The 24,945-nt window shown below is 42.4% G+C and overlaps 1 protein-coding gene across 1 annotated transcript in view; it reads left to right on the forward strand.

The window, feature by feature from the left end:
* Positions 1 to 24,945, forward strand: part of FER1L6 (fer-1 like family member 6) — a 112,435-nt gene that overhangs the window by 14,024 nt on the left and 73,466 nt on the right. The window contains exons 3-12 of the mRNA XM_036338638.1: positions 1,682 to 1,802; positions 4,447 to 4,501; positions 4,596 to 4,727; positions 7,800 to 7,862; positions 11,522 to 11,600; positions 12,796 to 12,952; positions 13,527 to 13,713; positions 14,679 to 14,871; positions 18,801 to 19,153; positions 24,268 to 24,376. Coding sequence (XP_036194531.1) covers positions 1,682 to 1,802; positions 4,447 to 4,501; positions 4,596 to 4,727; positions 7,800 to 7,862; positions 11,522 to 11,600; positions 12,796 to 12,952; positions 13,527 to 13,713; positions 14,679 to 14,871; positions 18,801 to 19,153; positions 24,268 to 24,376 — 1,449 coding nt within the window. The remainder of the gene's footprint in view (positions 1 to 1,681; positions 1,803 to 4,446; positions 4,502 to 4,595; positions 4,728 to 7,799; positions 7,863 to 11,521; positions 11,601 to 12,795; positions 12,953 to 13,526; positions 13,714 to 14,678; positions 14,872 to 18,800; positions 19,154 to 24,267; positions 24,377 to 24,945) is intronic.

Genomic DNA, 24,945 nt, shown 5'->3' on the forward strand with positions numbered 1-24,945 from the left:
GGCAGAGGGACCAGTGGCCCAGGAGGAGGGGACGGAAGCCAGACAGAGCAGAGCATTAGAGTCATAAGTGGACTTCAGCTTTATTCTAAGGGCAATGGAAAACCACTGAGGGGTTTTAAGAAGAGAAGCAGCACGAGGTGGATTTTTTGAGATGGTCACTCTGGGTGGTCCATGGTGAGTAGATTGGAGAGAACAGAGTAGTAACTCAATAAATGAATGAATGCATGCACACAAGCTCTAGAAGATGCTGACTGCCTCTCTACCTCTGGGTCTGTGTCACCCTCCAGCATGTAATGTAGCTGGAGGGGGTCCACATTTTGTTACCTTCCAACCTTGGCATCTAACCTAGCACAGTGTCTGGCATATGTAGGTACCTAAGCATGGTCGCTGGAAACTTGCATGGATAACACTTGGTCCCCATCCTTGAGGCCTTTGTGGCCAAGTAGGGAGAAAGGCTTAATTGCTTCTGCTGCCACAGGAGCAGGCGGGCACTGCCGTTCTTTCTGTGTCCCCGCAGGCTGGCTTGTCTCTTGTTTCCACAGTGAGAGGAGAGTCAAAGGTGACTGCATTCATTCCGGCATCCTTTCTGTAACTACTGACCACCACAAAGGCTTATGTCCATGAGTTCCTCTGACATAGGGGGCCCATTAGCCCATCAATTATTTGATTTGGCACCGTTTTCCTTCGTTGCTGATTAAAATCAGAGAACCAAAATACATTAAAACTGGAAGGTGTTCAGAGACGATTAAGCTGACAAGTTTACCAGTTGGGTCCCGTGGAGTCCAAGGTCCTGAGAAACAGCTTCAAAGGCGCCTGAAGAGGGGGCGGTGAGGTCCTGTGGGAGGTTCCCTGCCCGGAGTTTCACCCAATGGCACATAGAACAGCTTGGGTGAAATGGACTCGTGTTATATATTTGAAGTTTCATATAAAATTACATTTATGAGAGAATTATGTTGCTTTTAAAAGCTTTAAAAACACTTTTCTTATCTAATCCTTTCGTTTTATAGGCAAGGAGGGGAAAATGCCATGAACTTCTGAGTGACTTACTCAACTTACAATCCACACAGTGAACACTCACCATGCACCTGGCAGATACTGTGCTAAGAGCTATCTATACTTAATTCAGGTTTCCTAACAGCCCTATGGAGTAGCTAATGCTAGCATTGCCTTGCTTTATAGAAGAGGAAAACTGGGCTGAAAGAAGTTAAGTAACTTCCCCCAAATCTTGGAGCCAGAAAGTGACAGAGCTGAGATTTGAACCCAAACCATTTGGAGTTGGGTCTTTGAACCACACCATGTCAGAGCCTCTCTGTGTAAGAGATTGTTCCATCCACTCTTTACTTTTTGCCGAAAACCTGGTTGAAAAGTGGTTCTCAAGATTTGCTACACAATAGAATGACCTGGGGAATTAAAAACAAATTGACATCCCAGATAAATTAAATCAGAATCCTTCTGGTGAGGGAGGAGGTGTTATAAAGAATCTGTTGGGTATCTATTCATGAAAATAGTCTTAACACATGTGTTCGTTTCCTATGACTGCCGTAACAAATACCACACACTAAGGCTGTATCTAATGGTTCCCTTGTATCTCTGTGGCATGGCACTGGACACAGAATGGAGGCTCTGGTCACTACTACATGTATATTTAACAGGTTTTTTTTTTTCTTTTTTGCTCCCCTAGATGGTCAAGGTGACGCAGAAGCACCACAGGAGGGCCCTTCTCCCCAGGAAGGACTGAGAGGAGATTTGATTTATGATGATGCGTCCATCACTCCTGTCCCCTCAGCTCCTCCAAAGAGAAGGTACAGTGTTGATGCAGGCAGTGAGCACACATTTGGGAGCCCGTCCCCTGTACCAAGTACCCCCGCAGGCTCGAGGGGACAGAGAATAGCACCTAGTCACTGCCTGCAAGGAGCCAAAGGCCTAAGGAAGACCGGGTGCCATATCCTCATGTCCAGCTTTCTCTGTGGCCTCTTGATCCTGGCCTACCTTCAGCAGGCCAGGGTCCTGGCTGTACCAGGTTCCAGTCTTAAATCCCCTGAGTTAAGGTCCTCATGTCCCTACAGTTCAGGAACGGCAGCAGCAATAGGAGACAGATTCAGGAGCTGCCCTTCACCTGCTCTTGAATTCATCAATACCCTAGATGTCTTAGCTTCGTGTCTGTCCCAAATGAAAAGGTGGTTCTTAGGCAACCCAGCTAAAAAGTCAGAACAAATTGGCCTTCTGCATGAGATTTGTGGTATCAGCCAGCTAGTGATGTTTCCAAATAACCCCTAAATTCAGGGGTTTCATATAATCAACATTAATGATTGTTCATGAGTCTACCAATTAATTAAGTAGATTTATTGGTGCCAGATAGTCTCAGATATATCACTTATGTATCTATGGCCATATGTCAGCTCTGCTGATGTTAGTCTGAGGGATGGCTAGTGGTAGGCTGGTCCAGATTTGCCTCAGCTAGGACCACCGGGCTCACCATGTGGTGTCAGATCCCCCAACAGGCTAATCTGAGCTTGTTGCAATGGGGGTGATGGCAGAATTCTGAGAGAAAGTGGAAGTACACAGGTCTCTCGAGGCCTAGGTATAGAATCGGCAAGTTATTTCTGCTGCATTCTATTGGCCAATGCAGATCACAATACCAGCCCACATCAGAGGACACTGTTTTAGGGCAAAGAGCATGGATGTAAGGAAGCTAGTAGTTGGAACTATCAATGCTTTCAGTGTACCATGTTTGTTTATGTCAATTTCTTACTCATGGTAATTCTTCATGCCATCCCATCTTTTTTTTCTCAAATGAAAATTAGTGCTTCCCTGAGTTGTTATTACAAGGCTGTGGCAGGAAGGCAGTGTATGTATGTAACGGGCAGAGGTGGGTGACCAATGGAAAAGGGAGAAGGTGCTATCTCAGAGGTTGACCTTTAACAGAAGACATGAAATTTGTATGAACATACTGCAATATCTCCTCCCCCATACACTGCACCATGACAACCACCCCCAAGCCCTGAATAGGGGAAATGCCAATTATTTTTAAGTATCTTTTAAAGGATCACTTGCCATTTATTTCACCAGGATAATAGCACTGAATGGAGGAAGGCAGGGAAAAAAGTAAGGAGTAGAGACTTTTCTCCTTGGTCAGAGCATTCTCCATCAGTTGAAATTCTACCCACCAACTAATGCTCAGTTCAGATCCAGCCTCTGTTGATTATCCAGCTCTCAGGAATTTCTCTCTTTTTTGAACTCTGATGGCATTTTTTAATATGACACATTTTATACCTTCTAGTTCTCTTTAAATGCTTTGGTCCTCTCTCTTGAATAGATAGCTAGCTTTGCAAGGGTCAAGATGATGGATGGCTAATTCATCATGGTTTTCCCTCTAACTGAGGAAATCACACAGCTTCCACATAGTAAACGATTGATATGTTTGCCATTTTAACGAACATCTATCTTTTGATATTTACATGCATTATCTCCTCTACCCCTATGTGGTAGAAATGATCGTTTCCACTTTCCAATGAGGAAATTAAGGCTAACATCACAAAATTGGGGAGAACAAGTATTCTAATTCAGATCAGTTTGACTCCAAAGCCTTGAGAGTTTTTTGCTAGTTTACTCTGTTCTCTACCAGACTCAGTTATCTGAAGAAATGGAATGAAGTCGAGATGCATGATGGTATTGTTAAAAGGCAAGAGAATACATTTAAAAGGAACTCAGGCACAGTTCATTTCCTGCCTGTTGCTGCTTCTGTGACAATAAGAATTCTTCATCTCTTTCTACTATTATCCAATCTCTAAATCCCAGGTGTGGCACACCTGTTTTCAATTACTTATGACAGTCCAAATAAAGGGAATTGTCTGGAATGTGAAATTTCACTGAGATAAAACCTTGGCTGTTCTTTCCAATTTCTCTTTTACCAATTCTTTCAATCTCAAAATTCATAATGGTTATATCTAACAGATATAATCACGAAACTCAGAATGGTTATATCTAGTGGGAATGGCAAAGTGGTCCTGTGGAAAGGATCTGACAGGAGACAGGGGACATCCTTATTGAGACCCAGCTCTGCCACTGACTTGCTGAGGAATCTCAGTTTTTCATTCTGTGAAATAAAAAATAAATAATACTGATAATCATACTAACAATAAGAGTTGATGTTTATTTTCACCAAGTCCTGGATTAAACGTTTACATGCATTATATCATTAAATTGTAGCCATCACCTCATGTGGTAAGTACTGTTATTTGCTCCACTTTTAGGATGGGGAAACTGAGTCATAGAGAGATTTGTCACTTGTCCATTTATACTTATCTCCCCCAGAGATGTAAAGAGAATATGTGATATGACATAAATAAAAGCACTTAGAAATACATAGGGAAATATTACATGGATTATGGATCTCAAGTATGTTCTTACTTGATGAAATGTATATGTTCAACTTTCTTTTAATAGATCAAAACTGTTGACTAAGATCCATGATGGGGAAGTCAGATCCCAAAGTTATCAAGTAAGTGATTGACTCTTCCTACCAGCTTCCCCAGTTCTTCTTGTGTGAGTGAAGAGCCTGGTCCAGAGTGCGTACACGCTGCTTTGTGTTGTAGATTGCCATAACCATCACTGAGGCCCGCCAACTGGTGGGTGAAAACATTGACCCAGTTGTGATCATTGAGGTCGGGGATGAGAAGAAGCAAAGCACAGTGAAGGAAGGAACCAACAGCCCATTTTACAATGAAGTAAGTCATGGGAGTCCCCAATACCCTCTCCATCAACACTCTGTCAACTGCCACTCTCTGGTGTTCTTGAGCCAGATAGAAAGCCTGTGCCCTCATGACTGCTTCCCATCACTCATCTAAGCCCATGGCAAACTCTCATAGCCTCCTTAACAAACAGTCCATAAAGTTAAACAACAAGATAATGGAAAGGATAGGTAAGAAATTCCCACTCATTTAAAATACATTACTATATTTTAGTAAGACCCATTTTCTTATTCCTTATAAGCTTATCTTCATCCGTTATAAGCTCTAGGTTTATATTAAAAATGTGTTGGATGTTGGTTAGTGAGAAGATACACATTCTTTTGCATAGCAGAGGCATTGTAAATCTAATTATTACTTTTGAAACAGGCATGCTGCCTTGGAAAGTAAAATAGTCATATTTTCCTAAGCAATGTAAAAATTGTAAAGGAATACATCAAAGAGAGACATGAAGCTTATAAATATTAAACACACTACATTCTCTTTTGAAAGGAAAAAGATTAGACAGTAAAAAAAAATGGTGAAAGATACAAAGAGTATAAAGTGCGATTTGGTGAAAAATATGTGTCCCACTGATCTCTGATCCTTAACCCCTTAGTCTCCTCCCTGGAGGCAGCCATTCTCACCAGGCATTTGTATACCGTTTTAGAGACATTTTGGGCAAGCACTAAGAATACAAATAAATATTGTCACCAAATGGTAGCATACTATACACGCTGTCCTGGACCCTGGTCTTTCAACCAATGTGTCTTGGAGATGAGCCCGAATCAGGATGTACTGCTCAGTCTCATTTTCTGCCCATTGCTGTACAGTTTCCCATTGCATCGGTACACTGTAATTTACTAAGCCAGTCAATTTCTCATTGATGGATATTACAATTTCTTTCAGTCTTTGGCCACTACTTATAATAATATTTACATGGCATGACTGGGACAAAGAATATATGCAACTAAGAAATTTTAAAATAAATTTATTGGGGTGACATTGGTCAACATGAATAGCATTTAAAATGTTGATATCTCCAGATTTCCCTCCCAAGAGGTAACCATTCATACTCCAATAGTGTTCGAGGGTGCTTGTTTTCCCTTAGACACCATGAATTATCAAAAAATTCAGTAAACTCTTAATTACTTTCCCGGTGGCGGTGGTAATTGAAAAGGAAGGCAGGAGAGCATGGATAATGAAATGCATAGAAAATACCCAAATCCCATTAGAGCTGTAAACTCCTTTCCTCGTTATCACTCCTGCCTCTGAGCCTTTTATCGGGAGTAGCAGTGGCGGTTGTCTCCTTTCTGGTCCTCTCCCTGCCTCCATAACATTGGCATGGGTGTGATGTGAAATAATGTGCGTGAAAATGCTTTGATGCAAAGCTCTACAAATTTGTTAATGATTATAATTTTTATCTGCCTTATGCATACAAGTCCTGGATCTAAATGACATTAACTTAGGCCCAAGTGTAATCACGCAAATACATAGAAGTTGAAGTAAAAATCTGTCTTCCAGTTGAACTGAAAACATTTATTACAGCGTTTGACCCTAGTTGTCAAGCCCAAAGTTCATCAGATGTTGAAGAAGCTGGTTAGTAGGGGCTGGGGAATATTTCCCAGCTAGAAATGTGTGTGGGCTCGGCAGTCTGGGGAACCTGTGTGAGGCAGTTGGGTCTGAAATGTGAGATTCAGCAGAAGGCAATAAACATTGGAACTAATTTATTGGTCCAAAGGAACCCACAGCATCTCATATATCAGAGAATGAAGACTAGCATGTAAGTGAATTTTGCACATAAAATAAATTCTGAACATGAAACTCTTAAAAAATTTGAACATATATATATATAAAGAACTTCCTGAAATGTTACACGTTTTTCTGTTTTCTTAAACAGAAGGCACTGGAAATGCTGTAACCTTTCATTGATACCTAAGGACTGCCATTTTGAAGATCTCATTATAATACATGATGACATCTTTCCGTTTCCACATTTTGGTTTTTCTGTTTTGCCCATTAAAAACAGGCTGTTAGAGGTTACTTTTCTCTTTCCTACTGCTGTCATGTTCATCTCTAATATCCTTGGGTCAGTTCTCTATCCTGAAGCTCAAAAAAAAAAAAAAAAAAAAAAAGAAAAGAAAAGAAAGAAATAATTCACAAAACGACTTCCTAGTTCTACCTCTACAATCCACAAAAACAAACAAACAAACAAACACCACCACTCCAGAGTTCTGCACCTTAGAATCATACGACCCCACATTTGGAAAGTACTCACTGAAGTTTAGATGATGAAATGTCTAGTCCTTGAGCCCCTTGTGTGATAATTCCAGGAGAACACAGGCTTGGTTCCAGGCCCACCAGTAACTAGCTATATGACTCTAGGCATGTCTCTCTCTTTTTAAAAATATTTTTATTACTTATTTTTTAATTACAGTTGACATTCAAAATTATTTTATATTAGTTTCAGGTGCACAGCATAGTGGTTAGACATTTGTATAATTTACAAAGTGATCCCCCACAGTAAGTCTAGTACTCACCTGACACCATACTTAGTTATTACAATACTATTGACTATATTCCACACTGAGATACTCTTTTCACCCATCATCCTAGATAGGTAAAAAGAAATAAATAAAATATTTGACAATATAAAGGCTTGGTATAGGTGTGGAGAAATGGCTATTTTTATATGCTGCCAGTGGGAATGTCAAATGGTTTAGCTCCCTCAGAAAGAAACTTCATGCTATTTACTAAATATTTACATGCATATAAAATAAACCATGACCCAACAATTCCACTTCTCATGCCCATTTTAGAGGAAAACTCACATATATCCTGTGCAAAGATGTGGTTGGTGGCGTTCTTTATTTTTTTGGTTGAAAAAAATTTGAAAACAAGTTAAATGACCTTCCAAAGGGTATGGCCAATCCATTGATGATATATACATTCATGCCATTGAGGCCCATGTAGCAACTGGTTAGAACAATACAGATGTAAATCTACTCTAGGGACAGGGTTCTTACATGCAAGGCTGGGATTTAAAGTCAGAATGAACTTTATGTTTTATAGTACTTTGTCTTCGACTTCATTGGGCCTCAAGTGCATCTTTTTGACAAGATCATCAAAATCTCAGTGAGTATATGATCGGTGGTGGGAGTGAGGGGAGTGGGAGAGACTCTAGGCACTGGGAGTTCTCTAGGGCACCACAGCCTGCTTAGAAGAGGATAGACTCAGGAGGGCGAGCATGAGCTGGTGAGTTTGAAACCAACAGGATAGAACTTGCAATAAGCAGAATAGAGGAGTTCCAGAAGGAAAACCTTTTCAAGAAAATCTGTGCTTGTTGGAAGCAAGTTGTGATCTACTATCAAGCCATCATGAATTGAATTGTGTAGTGTACTAATGTGGGAATGTGAAAAATATGCCTCAAATGACAGTGGATTGCCATTTTTGAATTGGTTTCTTTCTTTTTCTGAAGCAAATGTTAGTGCTTCTCTCTTGGAGTGATCTCCACACTAATGATAGTTAATCACATCCCTTCCCCTCCTAGTTAGTAGTAAACTGAGAAACAGAAAGAATCAGGAAGGAACCAAATGTATCAGTAATGCTGGATTAGAGGATGTGATTTGGAGCAAGTGGTTACCACTTGGCTTCTTAGTAGTTAGTTGCTGTTGAGTGTAGACCTCCAGATCTACCCATGGGGGATTGGGTCTGCTGCATAGACCCTCCCTCAGCCCTGGCAGGTGAATTCCTACCTCCACAGATCGAGCCTGAAGAGTAGAGACAGAGAGAGCGTTCTGGTCCAGCCAGGTTGGCCCACCACCTGGAGGACAGGAATGGGAAGGAAAAGTGCTGAGTTGAAGCTGTACTAGTCCACATGAGAGAATACACACAGGATCATTACCAACTTCATACCACTGTGTAAAAGGACAGAGACCACTGGACAACACACTACATCTCTCTCACCAGTTTGAGAAATTGTTGCTTCTCCCATGCAGAGGGTAGTAGGATGTTCATGCTTGAAAGTGGTAGGGTCAGGGGTTGCAGGGAACATACTCTCTTCCAAATTGTTCTGAAAGGACAGAATTCCTATTTTATACGCCAACATAAAATGTGTGGAGAATGAGGAAATGTTTTCCTAACAGTGACACCAACTCTAATAAGAATGGTGAAGATGGCCGAAACCGGTTTGGCTCAGTGGATAGAGCGTCGGCCTGCAGACTGAAAGGTCCCGGGTTCGATTCCGGTCAAGGGCATGTACCTTGGTTGCGGGCACATCCCCAGTGGGAGATGTGCAAGAGGCAGCTGGTCGATGTTTCTCTCTCATCGATGTTTGTAACTCTCTATCTCTCTCTCTCTTCCTCTCTGTGAAAAATCAATAAAATATATTTAAAAGAAAAAAGAAAAAAAAAAAAAGAATGGTGAAGATGGAAAACCTGTCTTGAAGACTTCCTTGCCTGTCTTTATCATTTGCTCATCTTTATTTTAATATTATGTCACACACACACACACACACACACACACACACACACACACACACACAACATGTTATATATCAGTCCTGCATGAGGCTTAGGCAATAGTGAAATTATGGTATTATCTTTCCAAGGGGCACTTGAAGAATGTGACTCTTGAAGAATGAAAAATTATCAAGAGCCAAACATTCTTCATGTTTAAATTCCAGGCACGATGACAAGTGGTGCAGAAGATATTTTGGGACCTGGGACATTGCCCAGGACTTTGTTATATTACATAGCTCAGGCAATGACCTGTTTGGGAGATTCAGGCTCCTAAGAGTCTGTCTAGATTGCAGATAAATGGTTAATAGCTAGATTTTTATGCTGTATCATAGACAAGAGTCATGACTCTCTGTGGGCCAAGTGGATTTTTAGACAGAGGATCAAAGCTGGTATTGGCTATTTCTGGTCCTAACTTACAAGAAGAGACTGCTTTGGTCTGCCTAAATAACCCTTTGGGACAGAGACCAAAGATTATAAAGGGAAAACTTCTCTCGAGGGGGGAGTATTTAATACAAGTTTTCTGCTAGTGCATGAACTATAAGTCAACATGCCCAGAATACACTCAACATGGGAGAAAAAGGAGGGAGTGCTATACGCAGATGCTATTGGGATAGACAGCTGCAGCAGACCCTGGTGGCGCCCAAGACCATCTTCCCCTGACAGGGTCCCCAGCACTCTGTGTGTGAGACGCTCCAGAGTTCTGGCAGTCTAATGCCTGAACACACCAGTTGCCTGGCACTCACACTAGGTGGATGATTTGAGGAGGTCTCCTGTGTTATTTAAAGATCTGTTTGGGGCTCTTGCATCCCATCGCCTCACTGGGACCCAGACACCTTTGACCTGAGAATAGCTTGAGTCAGATTTGTGTTCTTGCTCAGGCCTTTGGGAAGCCACATTAGCAACTGCAAGCATGGAAGGGTTGGAATGAGCTTGGCGTATGTGGCCTTAAATAACTCCTTTATCAAGCCAAGTTGTCCTTGCTTCCCCTCAATTCTCTCACATCCTTGCAAAGTTTGGTCAGGGAAGGAAGAGTGAAAAAGGAGATGGGAAAGGCTGTCATGTCTCCATTTCTTGAAGTCAGTGAGTTTGTTTCTTATTGACTCTCCCAGAGGAGCTGTTTAGAAGCTACAAAAGTCTCCTATTCATCCATCATTCAATCTGTCTTATTCATTAATTCACTCAGTGTTTATTGAACACCCATTATGAACAAGGCCACATGGTGGGTAGAAGAGAGTAGGAAACTGTCCTTGATTCAAGGGACTCATAGCATTTTATAATTAGAAGAAAATTTAGAGGTCATTTAATCCAACTTCCAGTCAGTGCAGGAATCCTTCTCTGTCACCTCCATTACATGAGGTTCTTGGACTCTGCTTAATTATACCCAGTGATGGGGAGATCACTACTTCTGGGAAAGCCCATTCCATTGCTAAGACGTTCTGTTATAAAAACTATCCTTATGGTGAATTGACATCTCTCTTCCCGTAATTTGGGAGCTACACTGGGAACCTACCCTTCTACATGGAAGTATTTCCAAGATCTGAAGACACGAAGTTACCGCTGCCCTTCCTCTTTTCCCTTTTCTGGGTTAAGGGTTAAACTCCTCCTGAATCTTCAGCAGTGTCTCAGACAATGTTGTTTCTGAACCGAGGGCCAGCTCTGACACCTTCCTTTAGAACTTAAATTCATCTTTATAGCATTGGCATTCAGATGTGCTGCTGCAGCCAGCCAGGCCCTCTGCTGTCTACTGGTTAGATGAAATATTGAGGATGGCCATCTCCCTTGTTCTAACTATTGTACATGTCCAAAACTTCATGTGATGAGAAAGTTGTGAGCAAAGTGTTGTGTGAGTTACTGGAAAAAAGGGAATACTTTCAGCTGTGGGGAATCAGGGAGGGCTGCTTGGAGGAAGCAACATTTGCTCTAGGTATTGAAGGATGATAAAGTTTCAACAGGCAAAGATGGATGTTGAAGGGTTGGCTGCACAAAAGTTCATTTTGCTTAAAAAAAAAAGAAGAATGCTCAGACAGTGAGCTTTGTTAAGTGTTTTTTAATAAAGGATTTGCTGAAAACCTGCTGGGAGAAAGAGGTACTTCTGGATGCCCTTTACAGCCCTGAGTTTTTGGTGACCAAATGTCATTGTGCTTCAGAGACGAGTGGAGGTCAGACAAGGGTCAAGGCCTAGAATGCTCTTTGAGGTGTCAGAAACCCATTTCACAGGTTTATCCTAAAAAAGAAATGTGGTTCTTCCGGGCTCACTGCTCCGTCACTCCTCAGGTCTTTCATCACAAGCTGATAGGAAGCATCCTGATTGGCGCCTTCAAAGTGGACCTGGGCACCGTGTACAACCAGCCTGGTAAGAAAGCCTTGCCTCCTCGTAGCTCTCTTACTCTTCTCCAGTTTACCCCACCTGGAGGTCAACTCAGTTATTCTCTCATCCATTTAACCATCCGTTCAGTAACACTGAGCACCAATTATAGACTGTTGAGTAAGAGATGGCTCTTTTCCTCAGTTTAAGATCTAATGACAAAATTATCTTATATGTCCATACTTCTGAGCAGCTTGTTCCATTCTCACAAATTCTGTCTCATTTAGTGCTGTGAGACAGCATCAACGAAGATAGGAAAGTGTTGAAGTTAAGAATATGGGCTCTGGAGCCAGATTGACTGGGTTCAGATTCTACTCTGCTCTTTCCTAGTTGTGCATCCTTGGGCAAATGACTTGGCTTCTTCATATCTCAGTACTTTCTTCATAGGGTGGTTGGAGGATTAAGTTAATAAATATACAAAGAGTGCTTAGTGTAGTCCCAGCACAGAATAATGACTGTGGTATGCCATGTAAGGATTTGCTGTAGAAATCATTATTATCCCTGATTTAAAAGAAAGTGAAACTCAGAGAAACTAGGTAATTTGTCCAAGGTCAAGAGCTAATAAATAATAAAGCCAACAATAAACTTAGATTTTCTCATGAAAGGCCTCTTTTCTTCAACTGTGATTCAAACTCACATGTCCAGGGGTCCAGGTCATGTGAATTTGAATTAGCTCTACTGATTCCATTAGGATTAGCATCTACTCAGCTCCTTTACCTTCTGTTGTCATGTGGAATGTGCCCTCGGTATTGCCTGGTCTAACAGTTTGTTTTTGGATAAGCCAGAAGTATAGGTTTTTGTATGAGATTTTGAAGTTTGGACTTCCAGTGTAGGCCAAACAAAAAAATCCATGAGCCACATTTATGGCCTGTGAAATAATATGTGACTTCTATACTCCTTTAATGTCCTCCTACTTCGTCACATCTAGAATTCTGGCTAGGGAATTTCTGTCAGGTTAAAAGGCTTCCCAAATACTTGTGACCGGTTGGAGAAAAAGATGGTGAAGAGAATGGGAAGTAAAGGACAGGTGGGAAAGGAGGAGAGGGAGGTGGCGTGAGACTTGGAAATAGCCCAGATGAGGTAATCCCTCAGTAGAGTGCGGGAGACCTTGGGTGTGGTAGAGAATTGGGTGGGGCTGGGTCCATCTGTGCAGGATATCTGAGCTGTCAGGACCCTTTTACAGGTCATCAGTTCTGTGACAAGTGGGCCCTGCTCACAGACCCTGGTGATATCAGGATTGGCACGAAGGGGTATCTGAAGTGTGACATCAGCGTGATTGGGAAAGGCGACATCTTAAAGACCAACCCGAAAATCTCCGATGCTGAGGAACAAATAGAAAAGTGAGACAGATTCATCCAGAGCTGGACAATGGAAATGATATGTTCCCATTTCCATGTCTCTTTCCCTCCCTCCCTTTCCTTATGGGTACACGAGAATGGCCAAGTTTATAACTTATCCACATGGGATTCTGCTCTATCTGAGGCATCGAGATGTGTCTGACGGAAGGTGTAACTATGCATTGGGAAGTCAGTTTCTAGGACAAGTAGAGCCTGTCTTCCTATAATAACCCATAACAGACAAGCTATTCCTGAGCTTATCTGATTTATTTGAATTTAGCTGATTTTCCTTTGAAAGAATTATAATTTCAACCACTGATTTATAAAATGGGGAGACTTAATGTACCTATTGTAAGGTACAGCGTGGGAGACAGTGTTTATTCTATAATTGTAGGACCTAAGTGAGTTTGCATTCACTCTAATCATACCCTTCACTGTCATTAAACTAAGAAGAAAACTCATTTTAGCAATAGATCCTAATCTTTTCAGATTTCTGTCACATATCAGGATCTCGCTTTTTTCTCTATTCTATTATGAGAGAGCGCTTTTTTATTTTTTGTTTTTGTCCTCCTCTAAGGAACCTTTTGATCCCTCAAGGGTTTCCATCAGAGAGACCCTGGGCCAGATTCTATGTGAGACTCTACAAAGCAGAAGGGTTGCCCAAGATGAACTCCAGCATCATGGCGAACGTGACCAAAGCATTTGTGGGTGACAGTAAGGACCTCGTGGATCCCTTCGTGGAGGTCTCCTTCGCTGGGCAGATGGTGAGGAACTGTTGTCACCAACAATGACAGGTCTGGTCTTTACCTAGGACATTTCTAGTCAAATGATATGAAGTTAAAATCAAAATTAGGAAGTGCCTTGAGAGAAAAAACTTGCCGCAAAGAGGCACCGAGTCATGTGGCAAGAAAGAAGGGGAGGATTGCTCACTCACTGTCCATTGGAGATCATAGAGAGGAGCCACGGGGCATCATGGTTAGAACCTGGGCAGACAGGCCGCCTTTCTTACCTCTGGCTACTTCTCCGAGCTGTGACCCAGTCTCTGCAGAATTACCAGCCTCCTCCCAATCTGCTCCACAGTCTGCCCAGGTGGTCGTTATCCTGTGTAAATCTGAACATCCCTGTTTCCTGCTTAAGAGCCATTGGAAGTACCAGGGCCTGGGCACATGGTTGGGGCTCAATCCTGGCTGGCTGGGCTTTGAAGCTTCAGTTGACACATATTGCCTCTGCCCTTAACTATATGTCTCCCCGACCCCTCCACTCGGCCGGGTGAACACCGGAGTATTTTTGACGTGGACTGCCTTGGCGGTCAATAGGACATCAACTCCATTTTGTGATGAGGTCCAGACTGGGGAAGTGATTTACACAGATTCCTCCTTTTATAAAACATGAACTCTGGGTTTAAATCTGGGGCATTCCCTGAGGTGTGGGGAGCACTGCTGTCCATAGCACCGTGTTAGTTTCACCCCCGTCCTGGTATGAGGATGAGAACTTCCTGAGGGCAGGCCCCGAGCCTTACTCACCTTTGCCCCAGTGCCTGGCACAGTGTCAGGCGCAGAGTAGGACACCAGTAACGTTCGCTGGGTGTAACTGATTTTCACGGGTGTTGGGTGGAGGAAGGTTCACAGTTTTTAAGAACTCACTTCATATTTCCAGCAGGTTTGATGAGTTTTCCTGGGTAAGTCACGTTTTGTTCCCATGGCTCCCATTCTCCTGGCTTTGTTTTTAGGGGCGAACCACGGTGCAGAAGAATTGTGCCGATCCCGTGTGGCATGAACAGGTGATCTTCAAGGAAATGTTCCCTCCCTTGTGTCGGAGGGTGAAAATCCAGGTGTGGGACGAAGGCAGCGTGAACGATGTCGCGCTGGCAACCCATTTCATTGACCTGAAGAAAATCTCCAATGAACAGGAGGGAGATAAAGGTAAAGCCTCACGTGTCTAATTTGGACACAGCGCCTGGACGTGATTGAATTGGAGCCCTCATCTGTTAAGTGAGAGGCACTAGGCCCTTCATGTTCTGTGTGGTCTCTGGTTTGGATTGGTTCAGGGCAGAAGATGGAGCCAGACTCGGGAGCCTGGAGGCCTGTTCGCCATCCCAGGTCTTTCATGAGCTTCACTATGTGTCCTCAAGGCAGTCACTCCCTCTCCCTGGGCCTTAGGTTTCTTAATTGAAAAATGAAGTGTTTAGAGTAGATCAGAGGTGGGAAAACTATGGTCCATGGGCCACATCTGGCCTGACACATATTTTTGCATGGCTCATAAGCTAGAAATGGCTTTTCCATGTTTAAGTGATTCCCCCAAATTGTGCCTCCAATTCACTGATGGGAGCAGGGGAGCAGGAGTAGGGCAGGGAGGCGCTGCCAACAGTGCACTCAAGGGCTATGGAGGGACAGAGTCCCAGCTCATCCACTGAGTTGGTCGAAAGAGCTTCCACCAGAATAAAGCTCTTTATGCACAAAACCTCAATCAGTAGGTGATGATTCTCTAAATACCCCAACAACTTTCCCTCCTTTCAGTCCTAAGGCAATCTTTCTCTGCACTACTAATCTGTGCTAATTGATGTATATGTTTGTGTGTGTGTGTGTGTGTGTGCGCGCGTGCTTATACACATACACTGAGTGGCCAGGTTATTATGGCCAGCCAGATTATTATGATCACCCCTTTAGTACTTCATTGACACTTCCCAAAATACTGAATATTGAAAACTTCCTAAGCAAATACTCTCAAGGTTTTATTATTATTTGCATAACTAATTCACTTCATTGTACTGATGGGGTGGTCATAATAACCTGGCCACTCAGTGTACATACTGAAGGCTTGGCATAATCCCATTTTTGTGCCCCTCACAGAATGACCCTGTTGGAAAGTCTCAATAAATATCTGTTACTTAACTCCTCATATTGCTGAACAGTTCCCCACAGGATGCTTCGTGCAGAAAGCACACTCTGCCTGTCTACAGATTTCTCAGCTAGGTGCAAACGGGTTTTACCCACAGCTTTGCAGGGACATCTTGATGGTGTTCAGGGAGATGTAGAACAGTGTTTAGAAAGTAGACATCAGGGGCCATAAAATGCTTCTATTCTTTTTAACACAATCCCTCTGCTTCTTAAAATTTACTCAATGGAAAGACAGACTCTAGTTGATGGGGCTGCGGGGCAGAGAGAGGAAACATTTAGGCATAAAACTATGGATAACAGTAAAATAAAGGTAATTGCTAAGCACATGATGATGCATATATTTATTAAGAGTAATGGCTAATATTCTTGAGCTCTTAAGTGAAGCACTTAATAGACATGATCTCTCTTAATCCTAATAGATGAGATAGGGATTATTAGCATCTTCATTTCACAGATGAGGAAACTGAGGCATAGGGAAGTTATCAAACCTGTCTGAGGTCACACAGCTCGAAAAAGACAGAGTGGAGATTTGAGACTTGAACCCAGGCTGTCAAGATTCAGGGTGGCCATGTCGTACCGCCTGGATAAAAGGAACATTCTGTTGCCAAGGAGATGTTCACATAGATACTGTGTCTTTTCTCGGACGTTATGTATGAAGAAAGGAAAATACTTAGGCTAATAGCAAATTACAATCCTGAGGTCTTTTCAGTTCTATGTTTAGAACATATCTCAGAATATTTACTTCTCTCAGTCTCCAGTACCATCATCCTAGAAGCCACCGATGTCTTCCATTTTGATGATGATGTGTGGTCCCCAAACCAGTTTGCCAACATCCATTTTTACACACAATTCACATAGCACCCACACTGAATTTTTAAAAATTTTATTGATTTCAGAGAGGAAGGAAAAGGGAGAGAGAGAGAGAGAGGGAGGGAGAGAGAGAGAGAGAGAGAGAGAGAGAGAGAGAGAGAGAACCATCAGTGATGAGAGAGAATCATTAATTGGCTGCCTCCTGCATGCCCCAAACTGGGGATTGAGCCCACAACCCAGGCATGTGCCCTGACAGGGAATGGATAGGTTGACACTCAACCACTGAGCCACTCTGGCTGGGCATCAGACTGATCTTAAAACACACATCCAATTATGTTATATCTTTACTTAAATCCCTCTAAAATATTCCCATAATTTCTAGAGTAAAGAGCTTGTCAGGGCCCCCAAACCTGCTCACCTGTCCAAACTCATCTCACACAGCTTGCTCTCTGGACTCAAGCCACTCTGGCTTTCTCTTGCAGCTTCTTCTGTCTCCTTTCCGGAGGACATACGCTTTCCCTCTGCCTAAAAATCTCTCTTTTCTCTCCTGTTTCTCTCTCTGCCTAACTCCTCTCCGTGCTGTATCAGCCTGTTGTTTGTTCTTGCAGCACAAGGCATATCTTTTTCATACCATCTACAATGTAAACATTTGTTTAATGTTTGTATTTTCCTTATTCTCCACTCGGCTCTATGTTCAGAGTCTAGCTGCTGGCATGGTGCCTGGTGAGTTTGATCAACGAATGAGAGAGACAAGGATGCACATCAACATACATAGATGATTTCTTTTTCTTTTTTCCCCTTTTTTTAAAAAAGTATTTATTGTTGGGGGTATTACAGATGTCCCTCTTTTTCCCTCCCATTACCTGCCTCTACCCAGTTCCTGCCCTGCCCCAGGCCTTCACCACCCTATTGTCTGTGTCCATAGGTACTGCATATATGCATATAAGATCTTCGGTTAATCTCTTCCCACTTTCCCCCCTACCCTTTCCTTCTGAGATTTGTCAGTCTGTTCCATGTTTTCATGCCTCTGTTTCTAAAGGGTGTCCCAAAATTCACGCAAGAAGTAATTTTGATAGAAAACACAGGTTTATCATTAAAAATTATAAATTTTTTATTGATTCATAAAGGATACAGTATAGGGTTATGTATGGAATAGCATATAGGGTAAATGTAAATGGCCTCCACGGCTTTGCTGGCACATGTGCACTCTTTTGTTACTGCCTGAGCAGTTGCATTTTCGAAGAAGAATGGTCCGATGATGCCTCCAGCCCAAAATCTGCATCAAACAGTGACACGTTGTGGATGCATTTGTTTCTCAACAATCACTCGTGGATTTTCTGAACCCCAAATGTGACAATTTTGTCGATTAACCAAGCCATCAAGGTGAAAATGAGCCTCATCGAAATTCAGCCACATTTATGCAAAACAGTCATGGAAAATTTCAACAAATTTGCTGGCGTATGTGCCAGCAAAGCCGTGGAGGCCATTTACATTTACCCTATATGCTATTCCGTACATAACCCTATACTTTATCCTTTATGAATCAATAAAAAGTTTACAATTTTTAATTATATACCTGTGTTTTCTATCAAAATTACTTCTTGCGTGAATTTTGGGACACCCTTTATTTTATTCATCAGGTTATTTTGTTCATTAGATTCCTAGTTCATTTATTTCAATTTTTAGATTCAACTGTTGATAGATACTTATTTATTGCCATTTTATTGTTCATATTTTTTATCTTTTTTCTTTCTCGTCTTCTTTCTCTTCTTAAAGAATACCCTTCAACATTTCATGTAACACTGGTTTGGTGGTGATGAACTCATTTAGCTTTTTCTTGTCTGTGAAATTCTTTATCTGACCTTCAATGCTAATTGATAGCTTTGCTGGGTAGAGTAATCTTGGTTGTCATAAGATTATTTCAACTGTGAAGAAGTGTAGACATTTGCATGGAAGAAAGACTAGAAAGAAATATAGCAAAATGATAATTATGACTATTTATTGGTGATAACATAGACTGTAAATATTTCTCTTGTCTTTTCTGTATATCATATATTTCTAAGTGAATGTGCACAACTCTCATAAAACAAAAAATAATCAAGTTGTAAACATAACCACACAACTAAAGTTTGGGATCTTTTTAGGCTTTCTACCTACCTTCGGACCTGCCTGGATTAACCTGTATGGCTCACCCAGGAACCACAGTCTGATGGACGACTACCAGGAAATGAATGAAGGCTTTGGAGAAGGCGTGTCATTCAGGGGCAGAATTTTGGTGGAAATTGCTGTGGAAATCCTCTCGGGAGGGGCACAGGAGTCTAAATTTTCCAAGGCACTCAAGGACCTCAAGTTGTCTTCAAAGGACAAAGACTCCAAATCTTCCAAAGGCTCAAGTAAAGACAAGGGTGACAAAACGGACAGTGGAAAACCCCAGCAGGCTTCAGACAAAACCAACTCAACCGAGGTCGAGGTGGAGCCTTTCGATGTACCCCCAGAAGTAAGTCTGAACTCACCTGTGAGGTAAAGCCAAAGAGGAGCAGCACCTGCCACAGGTCCCCAAAGGCCTGCGGAGCTCTCACTCCCCCTGCACATGTGTGTTGGCTCAGTCTCATTTTCCGGGGCAGATCCTCTGCCTCTTCCTGCACACATCACACCCATCTGCTGCTGGTAAATTCCTTGGGTGTCCCCCCAAGCACAATTCCCATAGAAACCAAAGTAAAAGAGAAATAGAAGTTCTCTGGAGGAGCTGGTGGGAGTGGGTGGTGGGTGATCAACTGAACTATATATGTGGCCTGTTTTGTTTAGCTTTGTTTTTAGCTCAGCCATGCTGTGGATGGGAGGTAATGTGGGAGAAGGGATGAGAGGAGGAAGCGTGGGTGACAAACTGGGACACAAGACATTGAGAAACCTCTTCCCTTGCCCAAGCCTGCGGGGAAATCACAACTCAGGAAAATACTTATCTTTGCTTATTGATATGAAGCACATTAGCATTTTCCAGCCTGGTTCTGTTATGGAAAAGAAATCTTGGGCTTCAGGATGCACACAAACTGTGAATAACCTCTCAACTGTTTAGTTTAGCAACAGTACTTCATAGTTTAAACAAATGAGAGAACTTTCTGTTTTGTTAGTAGCAGAGGTGGGTGGATCACAGCTCTCAGTCTGGATGGTTCTGCCTCTGGGAGTGTGTTTCTCAGATCAACCAGACAGCCATTTCAGGTGGGGAGGGGAGGTGATGGTGGGTCCCCCAGAGCTGTGCTTTCCTAGGAAAGTCTAGACAGACTGAAGGATTGTAGCATGTGGGTGACCTTAGCCTGGGAAGGTCCACTTATTTTTACTGCTGGGATCTAATGAATCTTAAGAAACTGGGGGGGAGAGGTTGGAGCACATGCTTGGAAATCTTGGGGGTTGGTTCTATTCATGGCTCTGATACTAATAACACCTCTTCGTGTTTCAGTTTGGTCATCAACAAAATGGGATAGTAATAGTCCCTCTCTGATAGGCATCCCCTATCAGATAAGTGGGGGTGAGTGAGGGAATGCCTGCAAAATGCTGAGCAGAGCTCTTAGCAATGCTGCTGTTGTTACCGATGATGCTATGGTTTGCTCCCACCACCAGTGGGCAGCTATTTAGAGCTCTCTACCCCATTGTTGGTGACTTAATTTTGAGTATTTTGTCAGCCTCCCCAGCCCTCCCTCTGAAATTATATGTTGGGAAATACTCTCTGGAAATGTGTACTGTTGATGTGTTAAAAATGACATTGCCTTGAGGTGATTGTGTTTGTGCGTTTCTTGAGAATATATGCCAACTTTGGAAAGTGGGCTTTTTTGGACTTTGCCAGAAATTGTGGGTAGTTTAGTAGCCACCTAAGCTGATATCCCCTAAGTCTGACCCTGTGTCAGTATTTCCTGCTGTTCAGACTGGCCGCTCTTTTCTAAACAAGGATTGCCACGTGGAAAAACATTGCCTCTGTTTGAATTTTTGGGCAAGTGACTGAAGCTTCTGATGCTTTATTCCAATAATAACTTCTACTTTATAGGCTCATACAGAGGATTTGATGAATTAATACATGCAAAGTACTTAGAACAGAGACTGACCCATAGTAAGTGCTCAGTAAATATTAGTCACATCGAACAGATATTTTAATCTTTCACGGGACTGCAGTGTCCTCATCTTTAAATGGGTATAATAAAATATCTCCCTCCCAGGGTTGTTATGAGAATTACATGCGATAATGTAGGTAAAGTTCTTAATACCGCATCTGACACATAATAGCAGCTTGGTAAACATTGCCATCATTATTTTTCCAGCTCAGGGAGTCAAGATATGCTTCCAGAAGGAAGAGCCATTTGAGCTGAGCCTTGAAGGATGGGTAGGCTTAAGACATGAATTCTAAGCTGTTGAAATACGTGTCGTGACTACCATTTGTAGCACGTACACATGTGAGTTTTGTACTCCTAGGTGCTCCACATGGATGATCTCGTTTCCCCTGTCGGCCCCGTTGTGATGGTTAGCTCACAGGCAAGAAAAGTGACACCTGGAGAGTGGACATGACTGGCCCAAAGTCCGCCAGCTGGGAAGTAGCCGAGTTGGGATTTGAAGAGGGTTTGTCTGGCTCTGGCGCCTGCTGTCCCTCTTCCAGGCCACATGGTCTACATTCCCTCCAGGTCTCTGAGTAATTTCTGTCCTCCTCCCAGAGAGTAAACCTGGCCCCAGGGAGGTGAGATAAGTGGCTGGTTTACAGCCAGTGGACACAGTGGCAGCAGGTGGGAGGGGTGTGTGCTCTGTGACTAAGGTCCAGCACTGGACCCCCACCCTGTCCGGCATCTTCTGGTCAACAGAGACAGTTCCTGCTGATGCTGAGAGCACAGGAGGCTCCTGTGTGAAGGAAGGGGTGACCTCCACCTAATGGTGTGGAAACCCTTTGGCTCTCTGAGAGTCGGGGTTTGAGGTTCTTGATTGAATGAGGCTCTTTAAACCCTGAGACCACAACTGCATTGATCCTTAGAGGAATCTTACTGTTTTTTCCATTGAGTTTAATAAATCCAATCACAAAACCAGGAAGCACAGATTACATGATTCCGGCTCATTCGGCCTCTTTGCTCAGAAATGTGATGCTGTGTCACCCGTCCCAGCAACATCTGCTCCTGAGGCATCAGCCTGTTCCATGTCAGTAGGAGTCATTTGTAAATAGCTGTGTGCTATCTTGGGATGGCTCCTGTCTGGTGACCTGTGTGAGAAACTGGCATAAGTGGAGCTATGTTAGAATGGAGTCAGGGCAGCCATTCCAGAGGAACTGTCTCATACGTCTTATTCCTTGAAACTTTGGAAAGTGTGAACTGGGCAAAATAACCTTGGGACTGGGCCAGAGCTGCATTGCCTTCCAAACAACTGTTTGTGGAGCTAACAGGCAAGCAGACCCCTTACCACAAGGCTGGAAATTGTAGGCATCCTTAAGAATCAGTAACCAGTCATGTACGGCTAAAGAGTAACGTAAGTTATTCGCACCAATAGAAATTCCTTTCTTCTATTCATGTGATTATTTCCCTTCTCCTTCTCTTAAAAACCCCTGCCTTTCCCCTGTAGTTGGAACACTGTTTGGGTTTCTGTCTGAGTCAGTGCTTCCCCACATTGCCATTCTTCTGGATCTCAAGTAAGCGCTGTTGCCTCTCACTTTGCATTTCTATTTTTAGGTTAACACCTGTCACAGTCTAGTCTTTCAGAATGCAGGCTGCTGGAGAAGGCAGCCTCAGTGGAGACCAGGTCTCACATCGTGGCTGTCTTTAACTTGCTGTGTGATCTTAGCAAGCCAGCCCCTTACTGTCCCTCTGAGCTTTAGTTTATTTGGGTTAAAGGTGGAGGTTCGAGCAGATGAACTCTAAGGCTGTTTTCAGTGTAAAAGCAATTTATGTTGTTGTGCTTCTGGGCCCTGCACCCCTCACAGAGCAACCACAATGCATATAGCCCACCCGGTGTGCACTTGACTGGCTGATGCTCATGGGAGTGCCTAACCCTCTACCCCTTTTATCTGGGCTTGTGTTATTTCTGGGAGTAAAGTCTGACTTTGAGTTAAACACATGTTTAGAATTCAAAGAGCACTGGATCTGTGATCAGAATACTTGGGAAAGTTACTAACTCAACCTCAAGCTCTGTATCTTCAATTTCTTTATTTGTACAATAGGAATTATCTAAATGTTGATCTCTCAGGGTTGTTAAGAGGAACACATATAATGCATGTGACCACCTTGTATAATCCATAAAACTGCTCAAATGTAGGGGTTTAATCCTGTGCCTGAGTATCTCATCTTTGGTTTTCTGTTTTCTAAATGCCTACCCACCAGAAGATGATTCCATATTTCTATTTCATAACAGCATCTTAGAAAGATAATATGCCCAAGCTTATATTTTAAAATAAAAGGATTCTCATCAATAGACAATTGGATAAAGAAGATGTTATATAAGAAGAGGATGGATATATATATATATATATATATTCCATGATATATATATATATCATGGAATGTTATTTGGTTATAAAAAGGAATAAAATCTTATGACTTGTGACAACATGAATGGACCTAAAAGGTATTATGCTAAGTGGAATAAGTCAGAGAAAGACAAATACCATATGATTTCACTTATATGTGGAATCTAATGAACAAAATAAACAAACAAAATTAAAACAGACTCATAGATATAGAGAGCAGACTGGTGGTTGCCAGAAGGGAGGGGAGTTGGGGAACTGGGTGAAAAAGGTGAAGGAATTAAGAAGTACAAATTAGCAGTTGCAAAATGCCACAGGGATGTAAACTATAGTTAATAATATAATAATAACTATGTATGGTGCCAGGTGGGCACTAGACTGATGGGAGGGTCACTTTGTAAATTATATAAATATCTAACCACTATGCTGTACACCTTAAACCAGTGGTTGGCAAACTGCAGCTCATGAGCCACATGCGGCTCTTTGGCCCCTTGAGGGTGGCTCTTCCACAAAATACCACGTGCAGGCGCACGCGTACAGTGTGATTGAAACTTCGTGGCCCATGTGCAGAAGGCGGTATTTTGTGGAAGAGCCACACTCAAGGGGCCAAAGAGCCACATGTGGCTCGTGAGCCGCAGTTTGCCAACCACTGCCTTAAACCAATCCTATATAATAGTATGGAGGTCATCTGGGAGTTCGACCAGGGGGGCGGGGCCAGCTGGTGGAAGGGAGGGAGGCCCTGGCCAGCCGGCCGGCAGCCAGCAGCCAGCAGCCTCTAGGGATCCTACCAGTGCATGAATTGTGTGCACTGGGCCTCTAGTATAAAATAATATTGAATGTCAACTGTAATTGAAAAATTATAAAAATAAATAGATAAATATCCTGAAGAGGACATTTTTATTGTAAGGTAGAAGCTCTGAGACTACATTCTAGATAAATGATTGAATTTAGATGTGCAATTTACAGGTCCTGGTTCCTGCCTGTCTGATTAGTGGGGAAAGTGTGTGCCATTTCAGGCTGACACTGAGACTCAAATGCCTATGAATTCCCTGGACCAGGTTAGCATCAGCTTCCTAATGATAAAATATAAGGAACCAGGCCTATCTCATATATACTTTTTCTTTCTATAGATTGTACCAGAAAAATATGAGGAATTTTTACTCTTCGGAGCATTTTTTGAAGCCACCATGATTGACCGGAAGATTGGAGATAAACCCATTAGCTTTGAAGTTTCTATTGGTAAGTGCGGCCAAGCACAGTGCCTGGCACATGACATGGGCCATACAACCATTTCTTGAGAAAGCAGTTAATAATTCCTTGTTTGCTCTTGTGTTTCTACATAAGGGATAGATTTATTTTCATACTTTAAGAAACATATTAAGAATATAGTTTGGATTCTGACAGATTTGGGTTAGAAAACCTGGTTCCGTTATACTAGGCTCACTTAATTTCTCTGGGCCTCAGTTTCTTCATCTATTAAATAGGAATAATGATAACTTCTCATAGAACTGTTGCAAGGGTTTCATGCATCAGTGCAGGCAGAGTGCCATGCATATAGTGGGTGCTGTTATTATAACTCCCAGACATCTTTCTGAGCTGATGCACATTCTGGAAAAATGATGCCAAGATTGGATATTCCATCAGAGAAGGTCTTGATTCACATCTGGAAATCTGTTTCAAAGAAAGAAATGGAGATGGAATCCAGTTAATTTGTAACTTAAGTAGTTTTTACAAATGAGGACATAGCATGGTTATAGATGATGGCTCATTGTCATTGTCAGTCTTATTTCTTTGGTCTAACCATGCTC

The sequence above is a fragment of the Myotis myotis genome, unplaced genomic scaffold, assembly GCF_014108235.1.
Source record: "Myotis myotis isolate mMyoMyo1 unplaced genomic scaffold, mMyoMyo1.p scaffold_m19_p_16, whole genome shotgun sequence".
Taxonomy (NCBI): domain Eukaryota; kingdom Metazoa; phylum Chordata; class Mammalia; order Chiroptera; family Vespertilionidae; genus Myotis; species Myotis myotis.